The 23,532-nt window shown below is 39.0% G+C and overlaps 2 protein-coding genes and 1 pseudogene across 10 annotated transcripts in view; 2 read left to right on the forward strand and 1 right to left on the reverse strand.

The window, feature by feature from the left end:
* The first annotated feature begins 116 nt into the window (after positions 1-116).
* Positions 117-11,294, forward strand: LOC107565170 (calpain-1 catalytic subunit-like). 4 transcript variants are annotated; one of them, XM_016250386.1, is made up of 23 exons: positions 117-248; positions 1,194-1,219; positions 2,051-2,297; positions 3,519-3,588; positions 4,777-4,895; positions 5,616-5,749; positions 5,825-5,993; positions 6,102-6,185; positions 6,272-6,357; positions 6,442-6,516; positions 7,035-7,195; positions 7,278-7,447; positions 7,538-7,549; positions 7,959-8,170; positions 8,330-8,369; positions 8,488-8,553; positions 8,636-8,693; positions 8,780-8,844; positions 8,958-9,026; positions 9,122-9,200; positions 10,361-10,474; positions 10,554-10,612; positions 10,753-11,294. In XM_016250386.1, the coding sequence occupies exons 3-23, from the start codon at positions 2,052-2,054 to the stop codon at positions 10,777-10,779; spliced, it is 2,115 nt and encodes a 704-aa protein (XP_016105872.1). In that variant the 5' UTR covers positions 117-248; positions 1,194-1,219; position 2,051; the 3' UTR covers positions 10,780-11,294. The 4 variants fall into 4 exon arrangements, with proteins under 4 accessions (XP_016105872.1, XP_016105874.1, XP_016105875.1 ...); XM_016250388.1 differs by having other exon boundaries at positions 8,491-8,553; XM_016250389.1 differs by having other exon boundaries at positions 8,494-8,553.
* Positions 11,295-12,112: 818 nt separating this feature from the next.
* Positions 12,113-12,791, reverse strand: LOC107565174 (28S ribosomal protein S28, mitochondrial pseudogene; annotated as a pseudogene).
* A 4,112-nt stretch (positions 12,792-16,903) lies between these two features.
* The window catches only part of LOC107565175 (protein SDE2 homolog), a 10,729-nt gene continuing 4,100 nt past the window's right edge, over positions 16,904-23,532 (forward strand). The window contains exons 1-7 of one of the 6 annotated variants that reach the window (XM_016250399.1): positions 16,904-17,085; positions 17,209-17,326; positions 17,644-17,755; positions 17,896-18,065; positions 19,832-19,937; positions 20,026-20,257; positions 20,702-20,809. In XM_016250399.1, the coding sequence (XP_016105885.1) occupies positions 16,984-17,085; positions 17,209-17,326; positions 17,644-17,755; positions 17,896-18,065; positions 19,832-19,937; positions 20,026-20,257; positions 20,702-20,809 (948 nt within the window). In that variant the 5' untranslated portion in view covers positions 16,904-16,983. Of the gene's footprint in view, positions 17,086-17,208; positions 17,327-17,643; positions 17,756-17,895; positions 18,066-19,831; positions 19,938-20,025; positions 20,810-23,532 lie in introns of all 6 variants that reach the window. The other 5 variants (XM_016250398.1, XM_016250397.1, XM_016250394.1 and 2 more) reach the window with 5 other exon arrangements.

Below are 23,532 nucleotides of genomic sequence, written 5' to 3' on the forward strand. Positions count from 1 at the left end.
GTTTTTGTGCATGACTGGATTTAGTAAAGCGGCATTTCCGGTCCCTTTAAGAAATCTTGCTCAGAGGCAGTTTATTTGACTCCTCACCTGTCAATCATTTGTTAGCCCCTCCCTCGTGGGCGTGGCCGTGCACTGCGGTACCCTGCTTATTGTGTCTCATCTGCACAGGACCCGCTCATCATTCTCTCTTTTCCGCTGTTTTAAAGCGCACCAGCTGGGCTGATAACCATAGTGACAACTAAACGCTGGTAAGTTTAGCTTCACTTTTCCGTGTTAACTATCCGTCCGTTATGTGACAAAGTGGGACACCTTCGCCCTATATTTCCAGCAACTGACAAAACCATTTTTTTTTCATTTTAAATAGCTTATTTCTTAAATTTCTAACGGTGCTTGTGAATCTGTCTTATTAATTTATAAGCAAAGCGACAACATTATACACACAATGCACATCAATTATTAATGCATTTAGGGCGTGCATCATACTTGCATTACATATGTGTGTATGTGCGTGTATATAATACATTCAACAATATTACATTACTAGGTTTGTCTAGGTTGTGGTCATTTGAACAAAAATCAACTCAGACTAAATTAAATATGACTATATAAAGCCGCATGAGTGAATATGTGCAGCTGTTTTTGAGGGTGTGTTTATTCATAATCTAAAACAAACACTAGAGTGCTGATGCTCAGTCTGGCCTATTGATTTCACATCACAAGTCAGCTGACATTTAGTATCAGAGGGCAATGTTGTGTTTACATACCACATTATCTACCCAATTGCAACTCAGAGAAATCCAGTTAAAACTGGTTAAGTTCATTATTTTGGTAAAAACCGTATTTGGAGAATATCCACTGTACTTTTTATACTATATATAAATGTGATTGACAGTTACACGTGTACATTTACACACTTACATGATGCAGACAACAAAAAAGTACAACATGGTAATATTTTTCTTCTTCTTCTTTTTTTGGAGATATACCATGGTATAATAATAATTTGAAGTACTTTGGACCGTCATGTAAATATGATGAATACACTATGGAGGACCATGGTATTGCCATCTGTTAGCATCACTGTACCATATTTACATGCATATTGCAACAGAAACATGAATGTTAGCAAATTAGCAATGAGATGATTTCTCCTACTGTTCAATATATTTCTAAATGACCTTTTTCTCCTCAAGCTCGCGGCCCACACAAGGAACCTAAGGTATATTCACTCTCTTGTCTTTCTGTAGTTGCAGTTCCAGAAAGGAACGATAATGAACTAAATGTCCAATTCTAGCATAGTTATCTTAGCTGGGTCTATGTGGTTTTCTTTAGCTACCACTTAGAGAACTGCCCTCCATGGACATTATCCCTGAAATCATGGCTAATGTAAGAAATTAGGGTCTGGCAATGTTTTTCTTTTCTTTTCTGCAGAGATGATGGGTAACCATATTACAAGACAACATGGAATTAGTCAGTCATTAGTAAACCTCTCTCCAACCTCATTAGGGTGCTAATCGAGTGTCTGTTGTAGAGGGCATTTCTCTCAGCTAGCTGGACTAAAAGCTGCATGAATGCTGGTGCACTAATAATGGCAACGTGGCTGACCATAAGCAAGCATTATAAGCCTTTTAGCAGCAGCACTTTGCGCTAAATGCTCAGAGACATTGAACGCACGCTGTCGAATGATGGTGCTATTTCTGTGCTAGCTTCTAGTAACCAGTCTCCATCTGCCATGTGCACACACTTTGAGTCTTTTGTTTAGGTTTGGTGTAGCGGTTAAAGTTTGTAATCAGAAGGTTGCAGGTTCGATTCCCACAAGAAACCCAGGAGCTATAATCATTTGAAGGGGTAGTTCTGTAATATTTGACTCTTTCTCATGTTGTTCCAAACCTGAATGACTTTCTTTTTTTTATGGAACGCAAACCAAGATGTGTCCACTCTTTTCCATGTTACAAAAAGTGAATGGGATATGGGTTTGGAAAAATATGGGATTTACTTTGGATTAAAGCATGTGTTTAAATGACTACTTCCTTATTTTGGTGCACTACAGTATGTATTCAGTTGGAGGAGTGTCGTCGCGTATTTACAAGGAACGCCTGCAGGCAGAAGGGATGGGGACCAATGACAATGCGGTCAAGTTCCTGAACCAGGACTACGAGGAGCTGAAGAGAGAGTGTCTGGAGAGTGGGAGGCTGTTTGAGGACACCTGCTTCCCAGCTGTGCCTCAGTCACTGGGCTTCAAGGAGCTCGCGCCACACTCCTCCAAAACACACGGTGTGCAGTGGATAAGGCCCACTGTGAGTGTCGCAGAGCACGGCCTATACAAACGGCACACTAGCTACTGCATACAACTGCATAGTCTGTATTTTTGGCACATTTGAACACTTATTGATTAAGAGGGAATGGGAGGACAACGATTGAGAAATTACGCAAGTTCGACTCGATCTCTCATTTCCCACATTAGAACTAATACACAACAATGGGTTCTAACTACTAAGACAAGTCTCATGTTTTTATTTTTAGCACAACTTGACACCTTAATTGATTGGGATGGAAAAAAGAGGACAGGAAATGAAATGGGAGGAACCAGATTGAGAAACTACATGAGCTAGACTCGAACTCTCATTTCCCATATGAGAACCAAGGTGTAACTTCTGGTGTTAATTACTGAGACAAGGTTCTTGCTTTCCTTTTTGACATTTTTTTCAGTTGCATTGATTGTTAGAGTAGAAAAAGGCTAGGAAATTAAGTTGGAGGATCAAGATCGAGAAATTACATGAGCTAGATGCTCATTTCTCACATGCAAACCAAGGCAAAACTACTAAGCCATGGCTCCAACAGTGTTGGTATCACGTAAGTTAGAGTTAGGGTTAGTTTAGCTCTTAAAGAGTTAAATTAGGACTACTTTCTAATTGAATGACAAAAATAAAATATATCCATCCTTTAAAAAAAATCTATTTTAGCAAAGTTCTGTTTATATATGCTGAAACATTTCATTCATTATTTAAATTTTATAATTTTATTTTATTGGACTGTGTATCCTTCTCAAAGCTCAAACAATATTTTCATAGCTTAACTGGCAGTATCATACTTGTATGTACTTAGACTACTTTGCATTTGACATAGAAAGAAATTGAATGAAAACATCATCTCACAGATGTATGATACGTATGTTTAAAGATACAGTTGATGTGAAATCATGAAAGAAGTGTGTTGTTTTCAGAGGCGGACAAAGTACACAACTCCATTACTTGAGTGAAAGTACAGATACTGCTGGTCAAATATTACTCCATTACAAGTAAAAGTTGTAAAGACAGATTTTTACTTAAGTAAAAGTACAGAAGTACTTGCTTTTAAAAGTACTTAAGTACCAAAAGTAAATTTCCTTTTGTACAATACTCAAGTAAATGTACTTAGTTACTGTCCGCCTCTGGTTGTTTTAGGTTGACAGGGACAGTAGCACGCTTTGGTTGAGGTGCTGCTCTTACGTGTTGTATTTGCTTGCGTAATGTTTGCAGGAGCTGTCAAACAACCCTGAGTTCATAGTGGGCGGAGCCACACGTACAGATATTTGCCAGGGGGCCCTAGGTGAGTATGTACTGTATTAGCCTGGGTGTGTATGTTTGTGCATGCTTGCACACGTTAGCCCACTGAATGTCAGGAGCTTTATTTGTGCTTCAATGCAGTTTGGGTGATCCGGCAGCTTAAATCCAAGCAAAACAGAGTGTGTCTGTGAACTTCACACATACTGCTGTCAAACGTTGCCACACAAATGTAGAAACCTTATGTAGAGACTTTCTTTTGAACTTGCCAGTTATGATACACACAGCATATAGACATACACACTGAGGTATTAGCATGGATGTCAACATAATGTAATCAATATAGATAGTCAGTCAGATGGATAGATTTACAGATAGAAATAGATAGTCAGAAAGACGGATGATTGGATAGATATATAGTTAGAGGTAGATAGTGAGTCAGATAAATGGATGCATGGACTTATAGATAGATAGATAGATTTTGTGTATATCACTGGATATCTATATCATCCAATCAGAAGCCAGAGCTGGAACTACATGTTTTATTTTACTGCATACTTTATATATTTTGGCTGTATGACCACTGGATTGATGAATGAACTAATGGCAAATCCCTCTTAGTCAAAATATGATTTATAACACCTCTATGATCACAATTTGAAGTGTTTTCTGTTGCTGTTAAGAGGAAATGTGTTTTGGGGGGCAGATGAGTGTGTGTGTGTGTGTGTGTGTGTGTGTGTGTGTGTTTCCTGGCTGGTGGGGAGTGGTTAAACATGATGCCTGAGTGGTGAGTCACACAGACAAGGGTGGAGCATTAGAGAACTCTGGGATCGCTGGCTGCAAGCCACAGCTCATGGTGTGTGTGTGTGTGTGAGTGTGTGAGAGAGAGGGTGTGCACTCATGAGTGCCAAACAAAATGTGTGTTTGTGCAGCAAACACTGGGTGGAGGAGGATGGCGAAGCTTATCACAGATATGCATTTTACCTCTCATTTAGCACACAGAAAACCTCATGACGTGGTTCAAGCCTCCGCAGCCAAAGGGGTTTGGCTTTGACAAGGGTGTTTGAGATAAAGCAGCTTTCATCTAGAGTAAATGTACAGTATTGAAACTGTGCTGTTATCTCGTTGTACAAACACATTCTCCACCCCCTTTTTGGCTGTGGGTGGAGGGCTCCCCCTAATGGGGCATTGTGGTACATACAAACGTTTACCATGATAATTTCTCTCAACTCAGGTGACTGTTGGTTGTTAGCTGCCATCGCATCCCTGACTTTAAACGACAGGCTGCTTCACAGAGTTGTTCCTCATGGACAAAGCTTTACGGACGAGTATGCCGGCATCTTCCATTTCCAGGTGCACAGCTGACTGTTAATGAGTGACAGACATGGAGAACACACATTACAAATACAAAGTTCTTAAACTTCTGCCTTTCATTCTTTATTTTGATAATTTACTATTTTAGTATTTTTTTATCAACATGTTAGAGCTATACAAATTAAATTTTTATTAAAGGAGTAGTTCACCCCAAAATAAAGATTTGTTGAAAATGTACTCACCATCAGGTCATCCAATATGTAGATGAGTTTGTTTCTTCATTAGAACAGATTTGGAGAAATGTAGCATTAGATCACTTGCTCACCAATAGATCCTCTGCAGTGAATGGGTGCCGTCAGAATGAGAGTCCAAACAGCTGATAAAAACATCACAATAATCCACACTACTCCAGTCCATCAGTTAACTTCTAGCGAAGTGAAAAGCTGCGTGTTTGTAAAGAAATTTATCATTAGGACATTCTAACTTCAAACCATTGCATTCGGCTGGACTTTATCAGCTGTTTGGACTCACATTTTGACCCATTCACTGCATTGGATTTATTGGTGAGCAAGCAATGTAATGTTAAATTTCTCCAAATATGTTCCATTGATGAAAGATAGATGACGGATGGATCCATGTCTTGGATGGTCTGACGGTGAGTTATTTTTCAGCTAATTTTAGTTTTTGGGTAAACTTAATATACATATATTTTTATCACAACATTTGTTTTACTAATATGTTTTTTCCCATGTTCCGCAGTTCTGGCAGTTTGGCGAGTGGGTGGACGTTGTGATCGATGACCGTTTGCCTGTGAAGGATAAAGAGCTGATGTTTGTTCACTCAGCAGAGGGAAATGAGTTTTGGAGTGCCTTGCTGGAAAAAGCCTATGCCAAGTGAGTCTCTTTCTCTGATTTCTCTTTTGCATATGACAGTCATTGGATCCATAACATGTGCGTATGTGCTTGTAGGCTGAATGGCTCATATGAAGCTCTGTCAGGAGGGTCCACCACTGAAGGTTTTGAGGACTTCACGGGTGGAGTGGCCGAGATGTACGAGCTGCGTACAGCTCCCAAAGACTTGCCCCGCGTCATTGCCAAAGCCTTGGAGAGAGGCTCACTGTTGGGCTGCTCTATTGATGCGAGTACCCACAGCGCCTACTACAGGCCTGGAAACACAATGCAGCATTTATGGATCCATTTACTCTTTTTTTTTTTTGTGTGTAATTTGAGTGTATTTGTCTGGTAGATCACCAGTGCCTTTGATATGGAGGCTGTAACCTTTAAGAAGCTGGTGAAGGGGCATGCGTATTCTGTCACGGGTCTCAGAGAGGTCAGGATCACCTCTAAAATGTATCTTGAGCTCATTAGTTTACAGTTATAACGATTTTCATCAGACCCTTGTTATTTTAATTTTAGGTGAATTTCCGTGGCAGCAGAGAGAAGCTGATCCGCATCCGAAACCCTTGGGGGCAAGTTGAATGGACAGGGGCTTGGAGTGACAAGTGAGTCAACCAATCAGAATGCATTCAGATATACTTGCTCATACAGGACCTGCTCATAGTGTAACACTTACACTTCATTTCCAGTTCTTCTGAGTGGAATGGGATTGATCCAGCAGAGAGAGAGGAAATGAACAACCACATGGAGGATGGCGAGTTCTGGTAAATCTCCACAGAGACTGGATATTCATGGTTCTCACACCTTTAACTATGCACTCTGTATTAGGGCTGAGAGTCAGTCCCAAAAAGAATCAAAGATGTTGGCAATTGAGAGTCGACTACAAAGCTTTGGATTCTCCTGCATGAACTGAAGTGTCTATTACCTTGATTACCAAACTACTACACATCCCAGAAGAGCTGCGACTGCTAAACATGAGGATTTTTATTTATCCCAATCACTTAAAATCTTTGGTTCTGTTCACAAAAATGATTTGTTTGGATTAATTCAGTGATTCAATCAGTGACTCTTTCTGTAGGATTAATCATGGTTTTTGGGGGGGGGATTTTGAGTTTTGTGAGTCTTTTAGTCATTTATTGTGTAAAATTGTAAAAGATTTGCTGGAATCAGTTCTTGGAATCAACTCCTTCAGAAGTTGAACAGCCCTACTCTATACGCTAAATTGTCATCTCTATTTCCCTTCACATCATTTTACTGACGCTCTGTTCTCTGGCCACTTCAGGATGTCATTTCAGGAGTTCAAACGTCAGTTTTCTCGTCTGGAGATCTGTAACCTCACACCAGACGCTCTGAGTGAAGATTCTCTAAATTTCTGGAACACGATTAAATTTAACGGCACCTGGAGGAGAGGAAGTACAGCAGGGGGCTGCAGGAACCACCCCAGTGAGATCAGTTCACACAATCCCAATGAAACGTATGCATCAGTTGAGACATACTGTATTACACACTTGTCTTTTTTCGTCAGATACATTCTGGATAAACCCTCAATATAAGATCACGCTGCTGGAGGAAGATGATGATCCTGAGGATGATGAGGTGGCCTGCAGCTTCCTGGTGGCCTTGATGCAGAAGGACAGGCGACGTTACCGCAAGCAAGGGCAGGACATGCACACCATTGGCTTCGCTTTATATGAGGTTGGAGGACAAAGGCTGAGATACAACAGTCACATATTTTGATAAATATAATTATTTTCACTAATCTTGTCTTTTATTCCTGTTTTTTAGGTCCCAGAAGAGGTATGGAATCTTTTCAGTATTAAAGGAATATAAGGTGAAGTGTGTAATTTTTTTTATGTTAAAATACTTGCTTGTAATAATGCAGAGATTTAAATTAAGACATTTGTTGGTTGATTTTCTCTAAATGTTTAAAGAGTGTGTCTCTGTGGTGTTTTCAAAACATTCCCCTCTGAGTTTTTCACCAACCCAGCATAGCAACAGTGGCTTAACCAATAGCATGAGGTTGGGGCAGAGCTCTCTGTTTGATTGACCAATGACAGACAGGGAAGTGTTCAGGAAACCTGTTCGAAAACAATAATTTTTTTCAAATCTACACAGAAATTACACACTTCACCTCTAAAGTACATTCAATTTCTAATTGTTTTGAACAACCTGTGATATAGACTCATTAATTGAATCTGTTTCTTAGTTTCGTGGTTCCCAGAGCGTTCACCTCAAGAAGGAATTTTTCTTGCGTCAGTCATCCCGCGCTCGCTCAGAATCCTTCATTAACCTGCGGGAAGTCAGCACACGACTGAAGCTGCCACCTGGCGAGTATCTCATAGTCCCTTCCACTTTTGAGCCGGGAAAAGAGGCCGATTTTGTCCTGCGAGTCTTCACTGAGAAACAGTCAGAAACTCAGTAAGTGACTGGACTGTTCAACTAAAACAACAGTGGTACAAAAATATTTCTATGTAAATATATATATATATATTTTTACTAGCTTATATGTTGTTTTTTTAATTGTGCAGTATCACTTTAATATAAAAAGTATTTCTTTTTTTTCTGTCTTTTTTTTAGAGAAATGGATGATGAGATTTCATTTAACCTGGAAGATGAAGTAAGGACTTTTCTGTTATTTAAATAAAACACTCAAATAATCTTAGCTACCACATAGCTAGCTCTGACCTGAAAACCACCAACAAAACACACACTGCTCACATTTTCTTCTTCCACAGGAGGAGGTTTCAGAGGAGGCCATGGAAGACTCTTTTAAAAAACTGTTTGCGCAGCTGTCTGGAGAGGTGTGTTACTGTTCTATCTGTGTTTTTCATTAATAACATTGTGTATTCCATTAGATTCAACTGGATCTAAACTCTCTTGTAGGACATGGAGATTTCAGTTCATGAGCTCAGGACCATTCTGAACCGAGTGGTTGGCAAACGTAAGCTCGGCTGACACTTTTAAGTGTTCATGTCTGGTCTGTGTCTGTGTACTTGAGAAATGCCTCCGCTCTTCTGTGTTCTTCAGACAGGGACTTGAAGACAGATGGGTTCAGTTTGGAGTCGTGTAGGTGCATGGTCAGCCTGATGGATGTATCCTTCGACTGTAAAATGCTAAGCAACTTTTGCTTATCTAATAGTGTGTATATTTCATCTGATTATTGAGCCTTTGGTTGATTTTGTTGGCCTTGACTGATCAAACTCAGAAAGATTGCAGTGCACGGCTGGGAATTGAGGAGTTCCAGATTCTATGGAATAAAATCAGGAAGTGGCTGGTGAGAAACTGACTGGTGCATCACTCATCACGTAACCTTCCCTACATCATGTGAATAGTACGGTAGCAACTCAAACTCATATTTTTCATTTGCAGGGCATTTTTAGACAGTTTGATCTGGATAAATCTGGCACAATGAGCTCATATGAAATGCGCCTCGCCGTGGAGTCAGCTGGTAATAGTTTTTAATGTTCATCTTGTGAAAATCTTTGACCATGATATCTTGTTGTTTAATAGTGATTAAGGAGGAGTATCGATCCAGATTTGATTCAAATCTGATTCTAAATCATTTTGATTAATTTGGTATGCGTGGTTTTTGGAAATCAAGACTGTATGTTTTGATTAACTAAGAAGAACCAGTTCATAAGAGTAATAAGTAATAAGTAATATTCCTTTAGGAATCAGACTTCACTGATTATGATTTCTGTTTAAAAAAAGCGGTTCATAAGGATCGTTTGTTTGTGAATCAGGCTACACTGGCCAAGTATGGTGACCCATACTCAGAATTAGTGCTCTGCATTTATCCCATCCAAAGTGCACACACACAGCAGTGAACACACACACCGTGAACACACACTTGGAGCAGTGGGCAGCCATTTTTGCTGCAGTGCCCGGGGAGCAATTGGGGGTCCAGCACCTTGCTCAAGGGCACCTCAGTCGTGGTATTGATGGTGGGAGAGAGCGCTGTACATTCACTCCCACCACCTACAATCCCTGCCGGTACGAGACTTGAACCCACAACCTTTGGGTTACGAGTCCGACTCTAACCATTAGGCCATGACTTCCCCCCATGTCTGTCATTGGTGGTGCTGACGTGAACCGGCTCATACGTTTACTAATGTTTTCACACCGCCACTGACATTAGGCAATGATCAGTGCCCGATTTTAGGATTTCAAATTAAGTTTGCATTTAATCTAGCAATGGGAGAACTAAACTAAACTTTGAATCAATTGAACCAACTGCTTTGCAAAATGATTCACTATTTTGAAGCACTCGAAATACCACACGCTGGTGACAACTGCTGGTCTAAACTGTTTAAATGCAACAAAAACTCGGCCAAAACATGAATAAAACAGCTTTTTCAAACACACTGCAGTTGTTTTATTTAAAGTATATAGAGTGTCTGTATAATATGTGTTCTTTTATTAATTTTCAGGGCTTGTTCAATGGAGAGCTTGGCTCTACAGGCTAATAAGAGACTATAAACTACTATTTTTCCTTTAAATTATAAATGCGTAGCATTAAAAATGTCTACAAATTTATAAAACTGATCTGAGATTGGTAGTTTAATTCAAAATGAAAGCCTTAAAATGATGCCTATTCTTTGTCTGCAGGTTTTAAACTCAATAACAAGCTACATCAAATAATTGTGGCACGATATTCTGATGGAGATACGATTGACTTCGACAATTTTGTCTGTTGCCTGGTCAAACTGGAGGCCATGTTCAGTATGTCATTTACACATCTAATTCTGTTTTTGCTAATGTTTCACTAAAACGACTCATTAAATGTGTAATTTTTTAACAGGGACTTTTAGAGAGCTGGACAAAGAGGGCTCAGGCGTCGCAGAGCTCAATGTTAGTGAGGTGGGTCGTTTCTTACCTTCTGTTCACCTGTATTTTTCAAAATGGTGGAATGTTAAATTAGTAACGCGTTAAAACTTAATATGGTATATTTTCTCAAGAAAAGGAAATGAAATAATTAGCTCTTTTGCTCTCTCTTACAGTGGCTGTACCTGACCATGTGTGGTTGATGTGTGAAGATCATATCGTTCTGAACTAGAAGGGCCATCTTTTAGCTTTAAGCCATTACACCCAAAGATGCCTGAGCAATACAGTACATACGGCCTTAAAACACATCCAAACTAACCATCACATGATCCTATGGCACTATATGCTTTTTGATAAAAAAATGGATATCCTCGTTATGCAAGATGCGTTTATCAATTATGAACCACTAAATGTTAACAGAAAAATATATTGCAGCATTTCAGAGAGCAACTTAACATAGCTTTATGCATGCCATAACAAGTGCATGCCACTAACCTCATGCTGTAGGTTATTTTACTGTACCTCACATATGTAGCTTAACTTAGCATTTGAAGTTTGCACCGTTAAGGCCTTGATATTTAAAGATAGGTCATTTTTATTTGATCCTGTCAGTGTATGATTTTGATAGCATTTATGATCTCTGTGATGTGCTGTGCAATTATTTATATAAAAAATAACATAAGTTCTTATAGGATAATCAGGGAATTGTGCTACACTAGATCTTTTTATTTTATGCGGCTGCTTAATTTAGGGAAGTGAAAATAAAGGATAAATATAACTTCTTGGTATGTTATGGCTGATGAATTACACCCACATATATATACACACACACACACAAAAGTTTGGGATCAGTAAGATTTTTTAAATGTTTTTTAATGGAGTCTCTTGTGCTCATCAAAGCTGTATCGATTTGATCAAATATACAGAAAAACTGTAATTTTGTGAGATATTTAAATTTCTAATATTGGTTTCTGTTTTATTAGACTTTAAAATATAATTTATTTCTGAGATCAAAACTGAATTTTCAGCATCATTACTCCAGTCTTCAGTGTCACATGATCCTTCAGAAATCATTCTAATATGCTGATTTATTATTAGTGTTGAAACTATTGTGCTGCATATATATATATATATATAAAGAGAGAGACAGCAAGAGAGAGAATTATACATAAATGGATAGATACATAGATAGATCTCAGAATTTAGGGGGGGGGGAGGGAAAATCAGAATTGTGAGAAAGTCATAATTCTGAATTTCTATCTTCTAATTCTGACTTAAAAAAAAAAAAACTGTTTTCATACAAGTTTTTATTTATTTAGTATTTTATTTAACCCTGTGGCGGGAACGAGCTTCCATAGTGTGTGTGCGCATAAATATACATATTTCCCATGTATATGTTCCCTATTATATATTCCATTCATTTATATATATATATATATATATATATATATATATATATATATATTTTTTTTTTTTTTTTTATGGAGCGAGCAAGAGAGAGAATTATACATAAATGGCGAATTAGATAGATTAAAAAAAACAAGAATCAAAATCCGTGGAAGTGCAATATTAAATTTTATATCTCATACACAATACAGAGTCCATTCGTTCACACATAGTTCAGTCCGAGTTCTCAATGGCAACTACTCCTTCGTCTTGCTCTCTATGAGTCTCAGCAGAGTGGCGTCCGCCTCCAGCAGCGTCGTATCGACGGAGGCTCCCAGGAACCGCGAGGTCATCTCCACATCCTCCAGCCTCAGCCTCACCCTGCTGCCCCGCTGGTACTTCTGTCCGTCCGCCGAGGGCCTCTTGCACACGCAGTGGAACTTCCCGCCGAAATCGACATACAGATCGTCATTGACGATATGAAAGATTTTCCCGACGACGATCTTGTCTTTGGCCGGACCCATCTGCGCGAGCGCGGAGCGGCGCAGGAGCGACGCGAAGGAGGTCTCGTCCCCGGAGCTCAGGTCGCCGCTCTGCCGCAGGTCCGAATGCTGCTCATACGCGGCTGCGAACCCGCTCTTCACCCTCTCGGCTGATTTACCATCTCCTCCGCTCGCATCGGAGCTGCACAATGATCTGAGCGTAGTAAAAACACAGTGTTTTGGTAGTAAAGATGATCTGGAGCTCACGTTGTACATCACCTTGCAGAGCGTCGCCATGTTGAAACGTCATACGCACAGCAGAGCATGCTGGGAAGATTTCAAAATAAAAGGCTGCAGGAGAATGTGGGATTTTCATTGGAAACGTGCCCCATGGTTTTATTATACAGTACAGTAGTATGTGTAGTAACCATGGCTTTATGATACACTACAGTAGTATGTGTAGTAACCATGGCTTTATGATACACTACAGTAGTATGTGTAGTAACCATGGCTTTATGATACACTACAGTAGTATGTGTAGTAACCATGGCTTTATGATACACTACAGTAGTATGTGTAGTAACCATGGCTTTATGATACACTACAGTAGTATGTGTAGTAACCATGGCTTTATGATACACTACAGTAGTATGTGTAGTAACCATGGCTTTATGATACACTACAGTAGTATGTGTAGTAACCATGGCTTTATGATACACTACAGTAGTATGTGTAGTAACCATGGCTTTATGATACACTACAGTAGTATGTGTAGTAACCATGGCTTTATGATACACTACAGTAGTATGTGTAGTAACCATGGCTTTATGATACACTACAGTAGTATGTGTAGTAACCATGGCTTTATGATACACTACAGTAGTATGTGTAGTAACCATGGCTTTATGATACACTACAGTAGTATGTGTAGTAACCATGGCTTTATGATACACTACAGTAGTATGTGTAGTAACCATGGCTTTATGATACACTACAGTAGTATGTGTAGTAACCATGGCTTTATGATACACTACAGTAGTATGTGTAGTAACCATGGCTTTATGATACACTACAGTAGTATGTGTAGTAACCATGGCTTTATGATACACTACAGTAGTATGTGTAGTAACCATGGCTTTATGATACACTACAGTAGTATGTGTAGTAACCATGGCTTTATGATACACTACAGTAGTATGTGTAGTAACCATGGCTTTATGATACACTACAGTAGTATGTGTAGTAACCATGGCTTTATGATACACTACAGTAGTATGTGTAGTAACCATGGCTTTATGATACACTACAGTAGTATGTGTAGTAACCATGGCTTTATGATACACTACAGTAGTATGTGTAGTAACCATGGCTTTATGATACACTACAGTAGTATGTGTAGTAACCATGGCTTTATGATACACTACAGTAGTATGTGTAGTAACCATGGCTTTATGATACACTACAGTAGTATGTGTAGTAACCATGGCTTTATGATACACTACAGTAGTATGTGTAGTAACCATGGCTTTATGATACACTACAGTAGTATGTGTAGTAACCATGGCTTTATGATACACTACAGTAGTATGTGTAGTAACCATGGCTTTATGATACACTACAGTAGTATGTGTAGTAACCATGGCTTTATGATACACTACAGTAGTATGTGTAGTAACCATGGCTTTATGATACACTACAGTAGTATGTGTAGTAACCATGGCTTTATGATACACTACAGTAGTATGTGTAGTAACCATGGCTTTATGATACACTACAGTAGTATGTGTAGTAACCATGGCTTTATGATACACTACAGTAGTATGTGTAGTAACCATGGCTTTATGATACACTACAGTAGTATGTGTAGTAACCATGGCTTTATGATACACTACAGTAGTATGTGTAGTAACCATGGCTTTATGATACACTACAGTAGTATGTGTAGTAACCATGGCTTTATGATACACTACAGTAGTATGTGTAGTAACCATGGCTTTATGATACACTACAGTAGTATGTGTAGTAACCATGGCTTTATGATACACTACAGTAGTATGTGTAGTAACCATGGCTTTATGATACACTACAGTAGTATGTGTAGTAACCATGGTTTTTGGCGTATTGATTACCATTTGTATAACCACATTTACTACAAATACCATGGTTAAACTATAGTTAGTGTAGCAAAACCATGTTTCTGTTGCTGTTTATTTCACTTTTAAAGCACACATTTATACAACTATTGTTGCCCAAGGTGCTGTACAAACAAAGTAAAACAAATAAAACCAAGAACATACAAAGATAAATTTAAACAATAAAAATTCAATGACACCCCTCAATACCCAGTAGAATTAAAAGCCTGCGATAATAAATGCATTTTTAACTGAGTTTTAAATGTAAATATAGTTGGAGCTGCTCTAACATACAGGGGTAAAAGATTCCACAGTCTAGGTGCAGCTACCGAAAAGGCACGATCACCCCTAAGTTTTAATCTAGACCTAGGAACAGTTAGAAGCAGCTGATCAGAGGACCTAAAGGATCTAGAAGGCGTGTGTCGTTTAAGAAGGTCTGCGAGGTAAGGAGGTGCCAAACCATTTAATGATTTAAAAACAAACAATAAAAGCTTGAATTCTATTTGGAAACGTACTGGCAGCCAATGAAGGGAAAATAGAACTGGTGTGATGTGCTCTCGTCTTTGAGTGCCTGTCAGCATCCTAGCTGCTGCATTTTGGACTGCCTGCAAACGTGACAACGCTTTCTGGCTAACTCCTATATAAAGGGAATTACAATATTCAAGCCTTGAAAAAATAAAGGCATGGATGACTTTCTCAAGGTCTTTAAAAGAGAGAAATATCTTTACCTTAGCCAAAAGTCTCAAGTGGAAAAAGCTGGATTTAAAGACACCATTAATTTGCATATCAAATTTGAAGTCTTTATCAAATAAAACACCACCATTTTATTATACAAAGCCAAAGGGCCAAGGTTAACAGTCTCACTCAGCCCAAAAATAATGATCTCTGTTTTGTTTTCATTTAGTTTTAAAAAATTTAAATTCATCCAGCCTTTTATATCATTTAAACATTCTAAAATAGGAGTTAGAACATTCTTGTTATTCTGTTGTAATGGTAGATATATCTGCGTATCGTCTGCATAACAGTGAAATGAGACATTATGCTTCTTAAAGATAGACCCCAAAGGGAGCATATATAGAGAAAAAAGTAATGGGGCCAGAATGGACCCTTGAGGGACGCCACAGGTGAGAGGAACTGAGGTAGATAAAAATTCACCAAAATTAACTGCAAAGCTTCTATTTGATAAATACGACTTAAACCAATGAAGAGCCACTCCTTGAATTCCTGCATATTGCTCAAGACGAGAAACCAAGATAGTGTGGTCAACAGTATCAAAAGCCGCACTAAGATCTAATAAAACTAGGATTGCAGAGGCTCCAGATTCAACGGTTAATAAAATATCATTGTAGACTTTTAAGAGTGCCGATTCTGTACTGTGTTTTGTTCTAAAACCTAATTGGAAAACCTCGAGTACTGAATTTTTCTCTAAAAAGGGCTGTAATTGAGTGAAAACTACTTTCTCCAACACTTTTGAAAAAAAGGGAAGTTTCGAAATCGGTCTAAAATTTGAACAAACTGGTTTACAAATGGTTAATTTGTGATTACCATGGTATAACTAAACTATAGTAACCATGGTCTTTTGGTTTTATTTGTAGTAAAACCATGGTTAGTTTTCGTAAGGGTTCATAGGTAAAAATATACTGCTAATAATAAAATATTACATGTTGACCAAATGTATTGCTTCCTTTAACAAAATGAATTCGAATTGCTGCGTGGGTTTACCGTTTTTAATTTTTTGGAAATCTATTAAGATAAAATAGCTTGGATATATAGCTCAATCTCTCTATTTGATGGTTTATTTGACTAGGATCAAAGAATGTGGGATTTGACAAGTTCTCTCGGCAAAGGGAGAGTATGCTTCAACAATAGAAAAGAAGACATAATAATTGCTCGACTTCGAATAGGACATTCTGGTTTAAATCATGCATTATTCTCAACAGGGAAACATCAGTCAGGATTGTGTACTACATGCAGTGAAGCAGAGACTATTGAGCATGCACTTCTACATTGTGCAGTATATACCAAAGAAAGAGAGGAGTTATTTAAGAAACTGAGAAACATAGGAGTAATTCATTTCACTATATCAAATCTTTTAAGTTGTGCCTCAGGACAGACAAGTATTACGAGAGAAATTCTTAGTTATCTGAAACTAACAGGATTAGAAAGTATAATTTAAATGTCATAATAATACTACCGGTTGGTTTATTTATTTATGGAATTTTTTTGTTCCTTTCTCCCTCGTTCCCGTTACACTCCAGTCCAGTTGGTGGAGGTAATACACAATAAGCTGGCTTGTCAACCGCCATAAAATCGTACAAGAAGATGAAGAAGTTCTCTCGGTTTCCGTAGTTGCGTCAACGCAATTAATACTTCCGGGCACGTCTTCGAGAACAGAGGAGAAGAAAACATGGAGCTCTTTGTAGTTTCACCAAATGTGAGGTTTACGAACCTTACTGTCGCCCCGGGCTCGACTGTCAGCGATCTCATCCATCATTTTGCCGTTAAAGAGGTGAGTGAATGTGAGCTCTGAACTGAGGGTTGTGCTGTAACTCTCACTGCTGGTGGTTCAGTTTGATTTTGATGATGAACATTGTGTTTAAGACGACCTAAACGATGTCTCATTTGCTCTCAGGGTGCCTCCGTCGCGGATTTCTATGTGAAGAGTAATGGCCGCGTGTCTCGCAGGAATGCCTCGCTTCAGTCTGGAGTTGTGTACCGTGTGGAGCCTCGGTTATGTGGAGGCAAAGGAGGTAAACAGACTCGTCCAGAACATCACTGTTGATCTTTGTTGAAGCCTGCAAATGTTAGCATATGATGGGTTGTTGATATTTGGCTAATTGTTATACGATAATATAATTGTTAGAGTATGCTTTGGTATAAACATGTCCCCGTTTTGGACACATTTACAATTTGGAACTTATTAAAAGTATATATAAAATTCTGATAAGAGTTCCCGTAGGGTTTGTTTTTAATTTATAGAATGTGTATCTAAAGTTTTGAGCATTTGAAAGTTATTAATAAAGGTTTTGTTCCTTTTTAAGATGTTTTAAACTCATTTGTTTTGTAGGATTTGGCTCTATGTTGAGGGCCCTCGGTGCACAAATCGAAAAGACCACTAACCGTGAGGCCTGCAGAGATCTGAGTGGAAGGAGACTGAGAGATGTCAATCATGAGAAAGAGTACTGCTGATGATTACCGTATCCATTTAGCATGCTTTTTTTTGATTATTGACTGAATTGTTTTATGGGTTTGGTGCTTTCTGCTCCAGCATTAGGTTGTCTTATTGAGTGAACCATTGAAATTGCATGCGTGTTTGTAGAATGGCTGAGTGGCTGAAAAAGCAGGCGGATCGAGAGGCCGAGAAGGAGCAGCGTCGTCTGGAGCGGATTCAGAGGAAATTGGCCGAGCCTAAACATTATTTCACAGACACTGATTATGAAAAGCAGTGCCACGACCTCTCAGAGAGACTGGAGGACTCTGTGCTGAAAGGTAACTTGAACTCATTTTATGTATAAAATTACACGCATCTACTGTCTTATAGTAGTGCTAGAGTACATTTACACAGAGGAGAATGATAAATAGCCATAGACAGCATTGTTTACATATTTAGTTTCATCCTAGTGACTGAAAGTTAAACCACTTGCACCATTATCCCAAGGTCCTTTGAAGATTTGTTAAAAAAGAATCATTTAAAGCAGTGGTGGGCAAACTTGGCAGAGATTTGGTCCAACCCTGATAAAACTCACCTGCCTGTAGCTTTCTAGTAGTCTTGAAGACAATGATTAGCTGGTTCAGGTGTGTTTGATTAGGGTTGGAGCTAAACTCTCCCCTTGTCTAAATACCCACACTTGCGGTCTTGGCCACTTGAGAGCACGTGTGCGCGACTGTCCCAGGTCTTAAAAACGCCAAAGTGCAGTGCCCTTAACGCACACTAAACCCACACTATCTCGAATACCGCTCCGGAGCGCTATTCGAGGCTTAGTGTATCCCATCATGCATCATGTTCTGGAAATAAATCGTGAGACTTTTTGCCGAGATCTCGCGAGAGGTCACGGAAACCTTTCCAAAGCAAGTTAAATATTAATATGATAATTAGATATTACGTATAATTTGGTAGAAAAACTGTGTTTTTACGTTTTATTGGTGCAAAGATGAGTAGTGGTGATATTTATTTTGTACAACATTTGCAACTGCTTTTTATCACTTAATTAGAAGCACCACAAACTAAAATCGTCATGTTATAGGGACTACTGAACAGACATTTAGAAGTTGATTTTAAAATGCAAAGTATTTAAAGTTATGTAAACACTTGCAGTTTTATAACACTACAAGTGTGTCCCATCAGGTAATGAAAACACACTTGTGGTCTTCGTGCTCACTTGAACACTTGGGCCAAATACAGGAAATACGTCATAGAAGTGGTCATGTGCAAAGACCGCAAGTGTGGGTATTTGGACAAGGCATCTGAAGGAAAGGGACCTGGAAGGGCCAAGTTTGCCCAACCCTGATTTTAAATACACCACTTAAATTCACTTGAATCACATTTTGAATCAGAATTTTTTTGTACTGAGATTAAAATTAGAGACTCCATTAAACTAAAGTATTTCCTATATTAGGAATTATATTATATTTAATATTCTCATACATACAAGTTCAAGTAATTTCACATTGCTTGATTTTATAGCCAAAAACAATAATACTAAATAATTGACAATAATAAATATTACAATTCTGAAAGTGATCTCTATTTCCTAGAAAGGTGTTATATAAAATTAACTTTAACAATATGCAAATTATATATTCAATATAGTATATTTATTAATTAGTATTATCATTATTATAACAATATAATATACAATTATAATTAATTAAAAATTTATAATTATAATGTAATAATTATTATTAGGATTGAAATAGGGCTGTCAAATAAATTAATCGTGATTTAACTGCATAAAATACAAGTCTGTGCTTAAATAATGTGTGTGAGTACTTTTGTTTGAATATATAATATATATTTTTTTCTTTTCTTTTCATATCGCAATATATATTGCAGAAAAACAAAATATCACAATGTGAGTTTTTTCCAATATCGTGCAGCCCTAATACACAATATATTATGTAAACACAGGCTTTTATTTAGGATGTGATTAATTGATGTGACACCCCCATTAATATTGCATATTGTAAATATTCAAGTATGTTGCCCAAACCTAATTATTCTTGACGGTAAAGGTAAAAGTTGTCTATTCTTGCAGGCATGCAGGCTTCCTCTAGTGGTCTTGTCAAGGTGGACGAGGGGCCGAGTCGCAAGCGTCCGACACCAGCTGACAGTGAACTGAAAGCAAAGAAGAAATGTTTCTGGTGAGCTGATTTAACCTATGTCAAAGAAAATGCTTATCTTGCTGACTAGAATCACTAAATTGTAACACGCATTTGTTTAATCCACTAGGACTGGCCTTGGAGGACTGGAGGAGATAGGCAGCTCTGGTGAAGGAAGTGATGACAGCGACAGCGAGGCTTCTCCGTCCACCTCTGGGGCTTCACGCAGTTCAGATGTTCCCAAACAGACTATGCCACCTTTTGCCACCAGGGGGAGTGACAGGACAGACCCTCAGGAGCAGCCCAGCAGCTCCTCCTCCCAGAGTCCCGCACCGAGCTCCCCAACACAGGTGGAGGAGGAGGTGCAGAAGGAGTGTACAGCTGAAACCAGTCAAAACAGCAGCATCGAAGAGGATAAATCCTCCCAGAGTCCAGCACCGAGCTCCACAACACAGGAGGAGGAGGAGGTGCAGAAGAACGCCGAAAAGGAGTGTACAGCTGAAACCAGCCAAAACGGCAGCATCGAAGAGTATAAATCCTCCCAGAGTCCCGCACTGAGCTCCACAACACAGGTGGAGGAGGAGGTGCAGAAGGAGTGTACAGCTGAAACCAGTCAAAACAGCAGCATCGAAGAGGATAAATCCTCCCAGAGTCCAGCACCGAGCTCCACAACACAGGAGGAGGAGGAGGTGCAGAAGAACGCCGAAAAGGAGTGTACAGCTGAAACCAGCCAAAACGGCAGCATCGAAGAGTATAAATCCTCCCAGAGTCCCGCACCAAGCTCCCCAACACAGGTGGAGGAGGAGGTGCAAAAGGAGTGTACAGCTGAAACCAGCCAAAATGCGGATAAATCGCAGGTTGAGCCCACAGAAGCACCAAGCGGCCCAGCCGAGAGCAGTCAGGCACAGGAAGAGGTGAGATGCCCTGCTTCTGAAGGGGATTTTCATGCTGGAAATGTTTTTGGTAATACTGACTGACTGACAAGTGTGCGATTATATATCGTCTGCGATAATATCGTAATTGTTGTTTTAACGATGTGTGATTTGACCGAGTATTTTGCGAAAACCATTCAAAACATCCCAACAGAGTGCACGCATGAAGTCTAGACTAGTGCGCGCACGCATTTAGAGTGTGTTCTTTCACTGCATGATTCAGTCTAATAAAATGCATTTAGAATGATGACAAATTCAAGGGGGTGGGCAGAAAATGTATATATTTATACCACTTCATATAGTTAATCAATTTCACACGAAGAGTGCCGTTTGTTTTCCCCCCAAAATTACCATGATTACCAGGGATGCTCTGATCGATCGGCCGGTGATCGGTATCGGCCAATAATCACATTTTATGACCCGATCGGTACTCTCTGCACTTGGCCGATCTCACGAACCGATCACAATTTGATGACGTCAACGCGTGACGACGTACATGATGCGTGGGACATAAATGATTTGGCGCCACAGTCATGTCATCGCCGGTGTGGAAATGCTATGACGTTTCGAGAAACAATGAAAAATGTGCTATTTGTTGTGTATGTTTTGCATGATGAATGGATGGTTCATTTTTAACAGCAGATTCAGTGACGTTAGAGCTGATCTGCGCCTCACTGCACGCGTCTGCGGCGCGTTTCGGCTCCGCGGCCGCTCTAGTCAGTGCTGTTTCTGAAGCGGCTCTCCGCGCTACTTGGTTAAAAATAGTCTTTTGTAAGTTGTCACAGTGTGGAGGACGGAATAAAACCTTGTCAGAGCCGTAAGGGATAACGGTAACATAATACGCTGCTCGTGGGCTTCTTTTAAATGAACATTATTTATAAAACAAAATATCTTCTTTGGCCACATAAGCCTACTCAATAGCATTAACACAGGCTTTACTCTTTTCAAACTTTGGAATGTCACCGTTTCTGTCACTGCAACTTCTCGATCAGGTGAACGAACACACACAAAATCGTCTGCCTCATGGAAAAAAAATTATTTAAAAATGTTTTTAATATTTGCATAATTTATTTTACCCACCCGCAAATAATCAGAATGCATTTTTTTATTACCCGACCCGTGGATATAGGAAAAGCTAAATATGTTTGCTGCGTAAATCTGCATTCTCTGCCAGCAGGAGGTGCTTTAAAGCGGGAGAAACAAGTTTCCCCAGTAACGGCTGTACACAAAGCAGCGCTGAGCTCACAAACGCTGCTTTATCAGGCATATAACATGCAAGATGAAATGAAAATGACATCAAATTTTTTCCTTCAGTGATATAAAAACACCCGCGCCTCGTTTTGATTTTTAAATGTGCAGTATGTGCGCATGTTTATTCAACGAAGCCTTTTGGAAAATCGGTCAGGTTTGATATTATTTGATATAATAAATAAATGTATGGGAAACACATCCCACAGCACAACCACCTGAGCCTTCAGTCTACTCATCACCTTAACTTTAACTGCGTTTGTAGCCGGCGCCATAGCCAGACTGATAAACAAACACAGACCGGAAGTTAACTTCGGGCCAGGCGCGTGCGCCCGATGAAACATCTATATAAAGCTTGAAGCATCAGAATCGGTATCGGCCGATCACCACGACAAGAAATCGGTACTTAGTATCGGCTGCAAAAATCCTGATCGGAGCATCCCTAATGATTACAAATGTGATATTGATATTTTACAACAGTTAAAAAAGAGACTCGAGTTTTAGACACCATATTTCCTGTTTTTGTTCTATTTTGCCAACAAAAATAATTCCAAACAAAGCCGCAACACGGCGGTGTTTTGTTCCTGAACGAATCAACCGTTTAAATGATTCGGTTCAGTCGCAATGACTCTCTTATTAACAGTGACTTGCTGCCACCTACTGGCGCTTTTAATTTCACATTTTAAAGTATCTTTTCATTTTTTAAATAATTTCAAATATCAGTATTCAATATATATCAGACGTGTTATATCAGAATTACTAATAATGTTTTTGTCGTTCTAGATTATGAAATGCTTGCTGACAGTGCAGTTTATCTATGCATTTACACAGAACTATACTCAAACTGTGATCGCTCGTGGAGATAATAATTAATTTCCATAGAGTTGTATCTATTTAGATGTTTATTAGCGAAATAAGGTTTATATAGTAAATGTTAATACAATTTAGGGTGTTTTAAACAAGTAAATCTTGTTAAAGGTTACATGTGGTGGCCGTGCTGGATCATTTCTTGAGCATCAACCCGGTGAGTGAACAGCGATATGAAAGCGGCTTCACGAGACTAATGATGAGGATAGACAACAGACAGAGAATTCAATTTAGCATTTTTATTTCCAACATGCACTCATTCATGGCTGTATTATTTAATTAATGCAAAGTTACGTCTTTATTGGGAGAGGACTTGACGGATTATCTTAACCTACGTGACTCCTACTTCATGAGATGATGAGCTTATAGGCGAATTAAATTCAGCACTTTTATTTCCAATATGCGCCCATTCATGGCTGCATATTATTTAATTCACGCAAAGTTACGTCTTTATTGGGACAGGACTTGATGGATTATTTTACGTGAACTCCGTGAGTTCGTCTCCATTTCTTCGAGCCAAGCTGCATAAACTGCATATCAGGCATTTATGTAATACATCTAATTTGTGCATTAATGGCTGTTATGTTAAA

This window comes from Sinocyclocheilus grahami, unplaced genomic scaffold (assembly GCF_001515645.1).
Source record: "Sinocyclocheilus grahami isolate Dianchi unplaced genomic scaffold, SAMN03320097.WGS_v1.1 scaffold986.1, whole genome shotgun sequence".
Classification (NCBI taxonomy): Eukaryota; Metazoa; Chordata; class Actinopteri; order Cypriniformes; family Cyprinidae; genus Sinocyclocheilus; species Sinocyclocheilus grahami.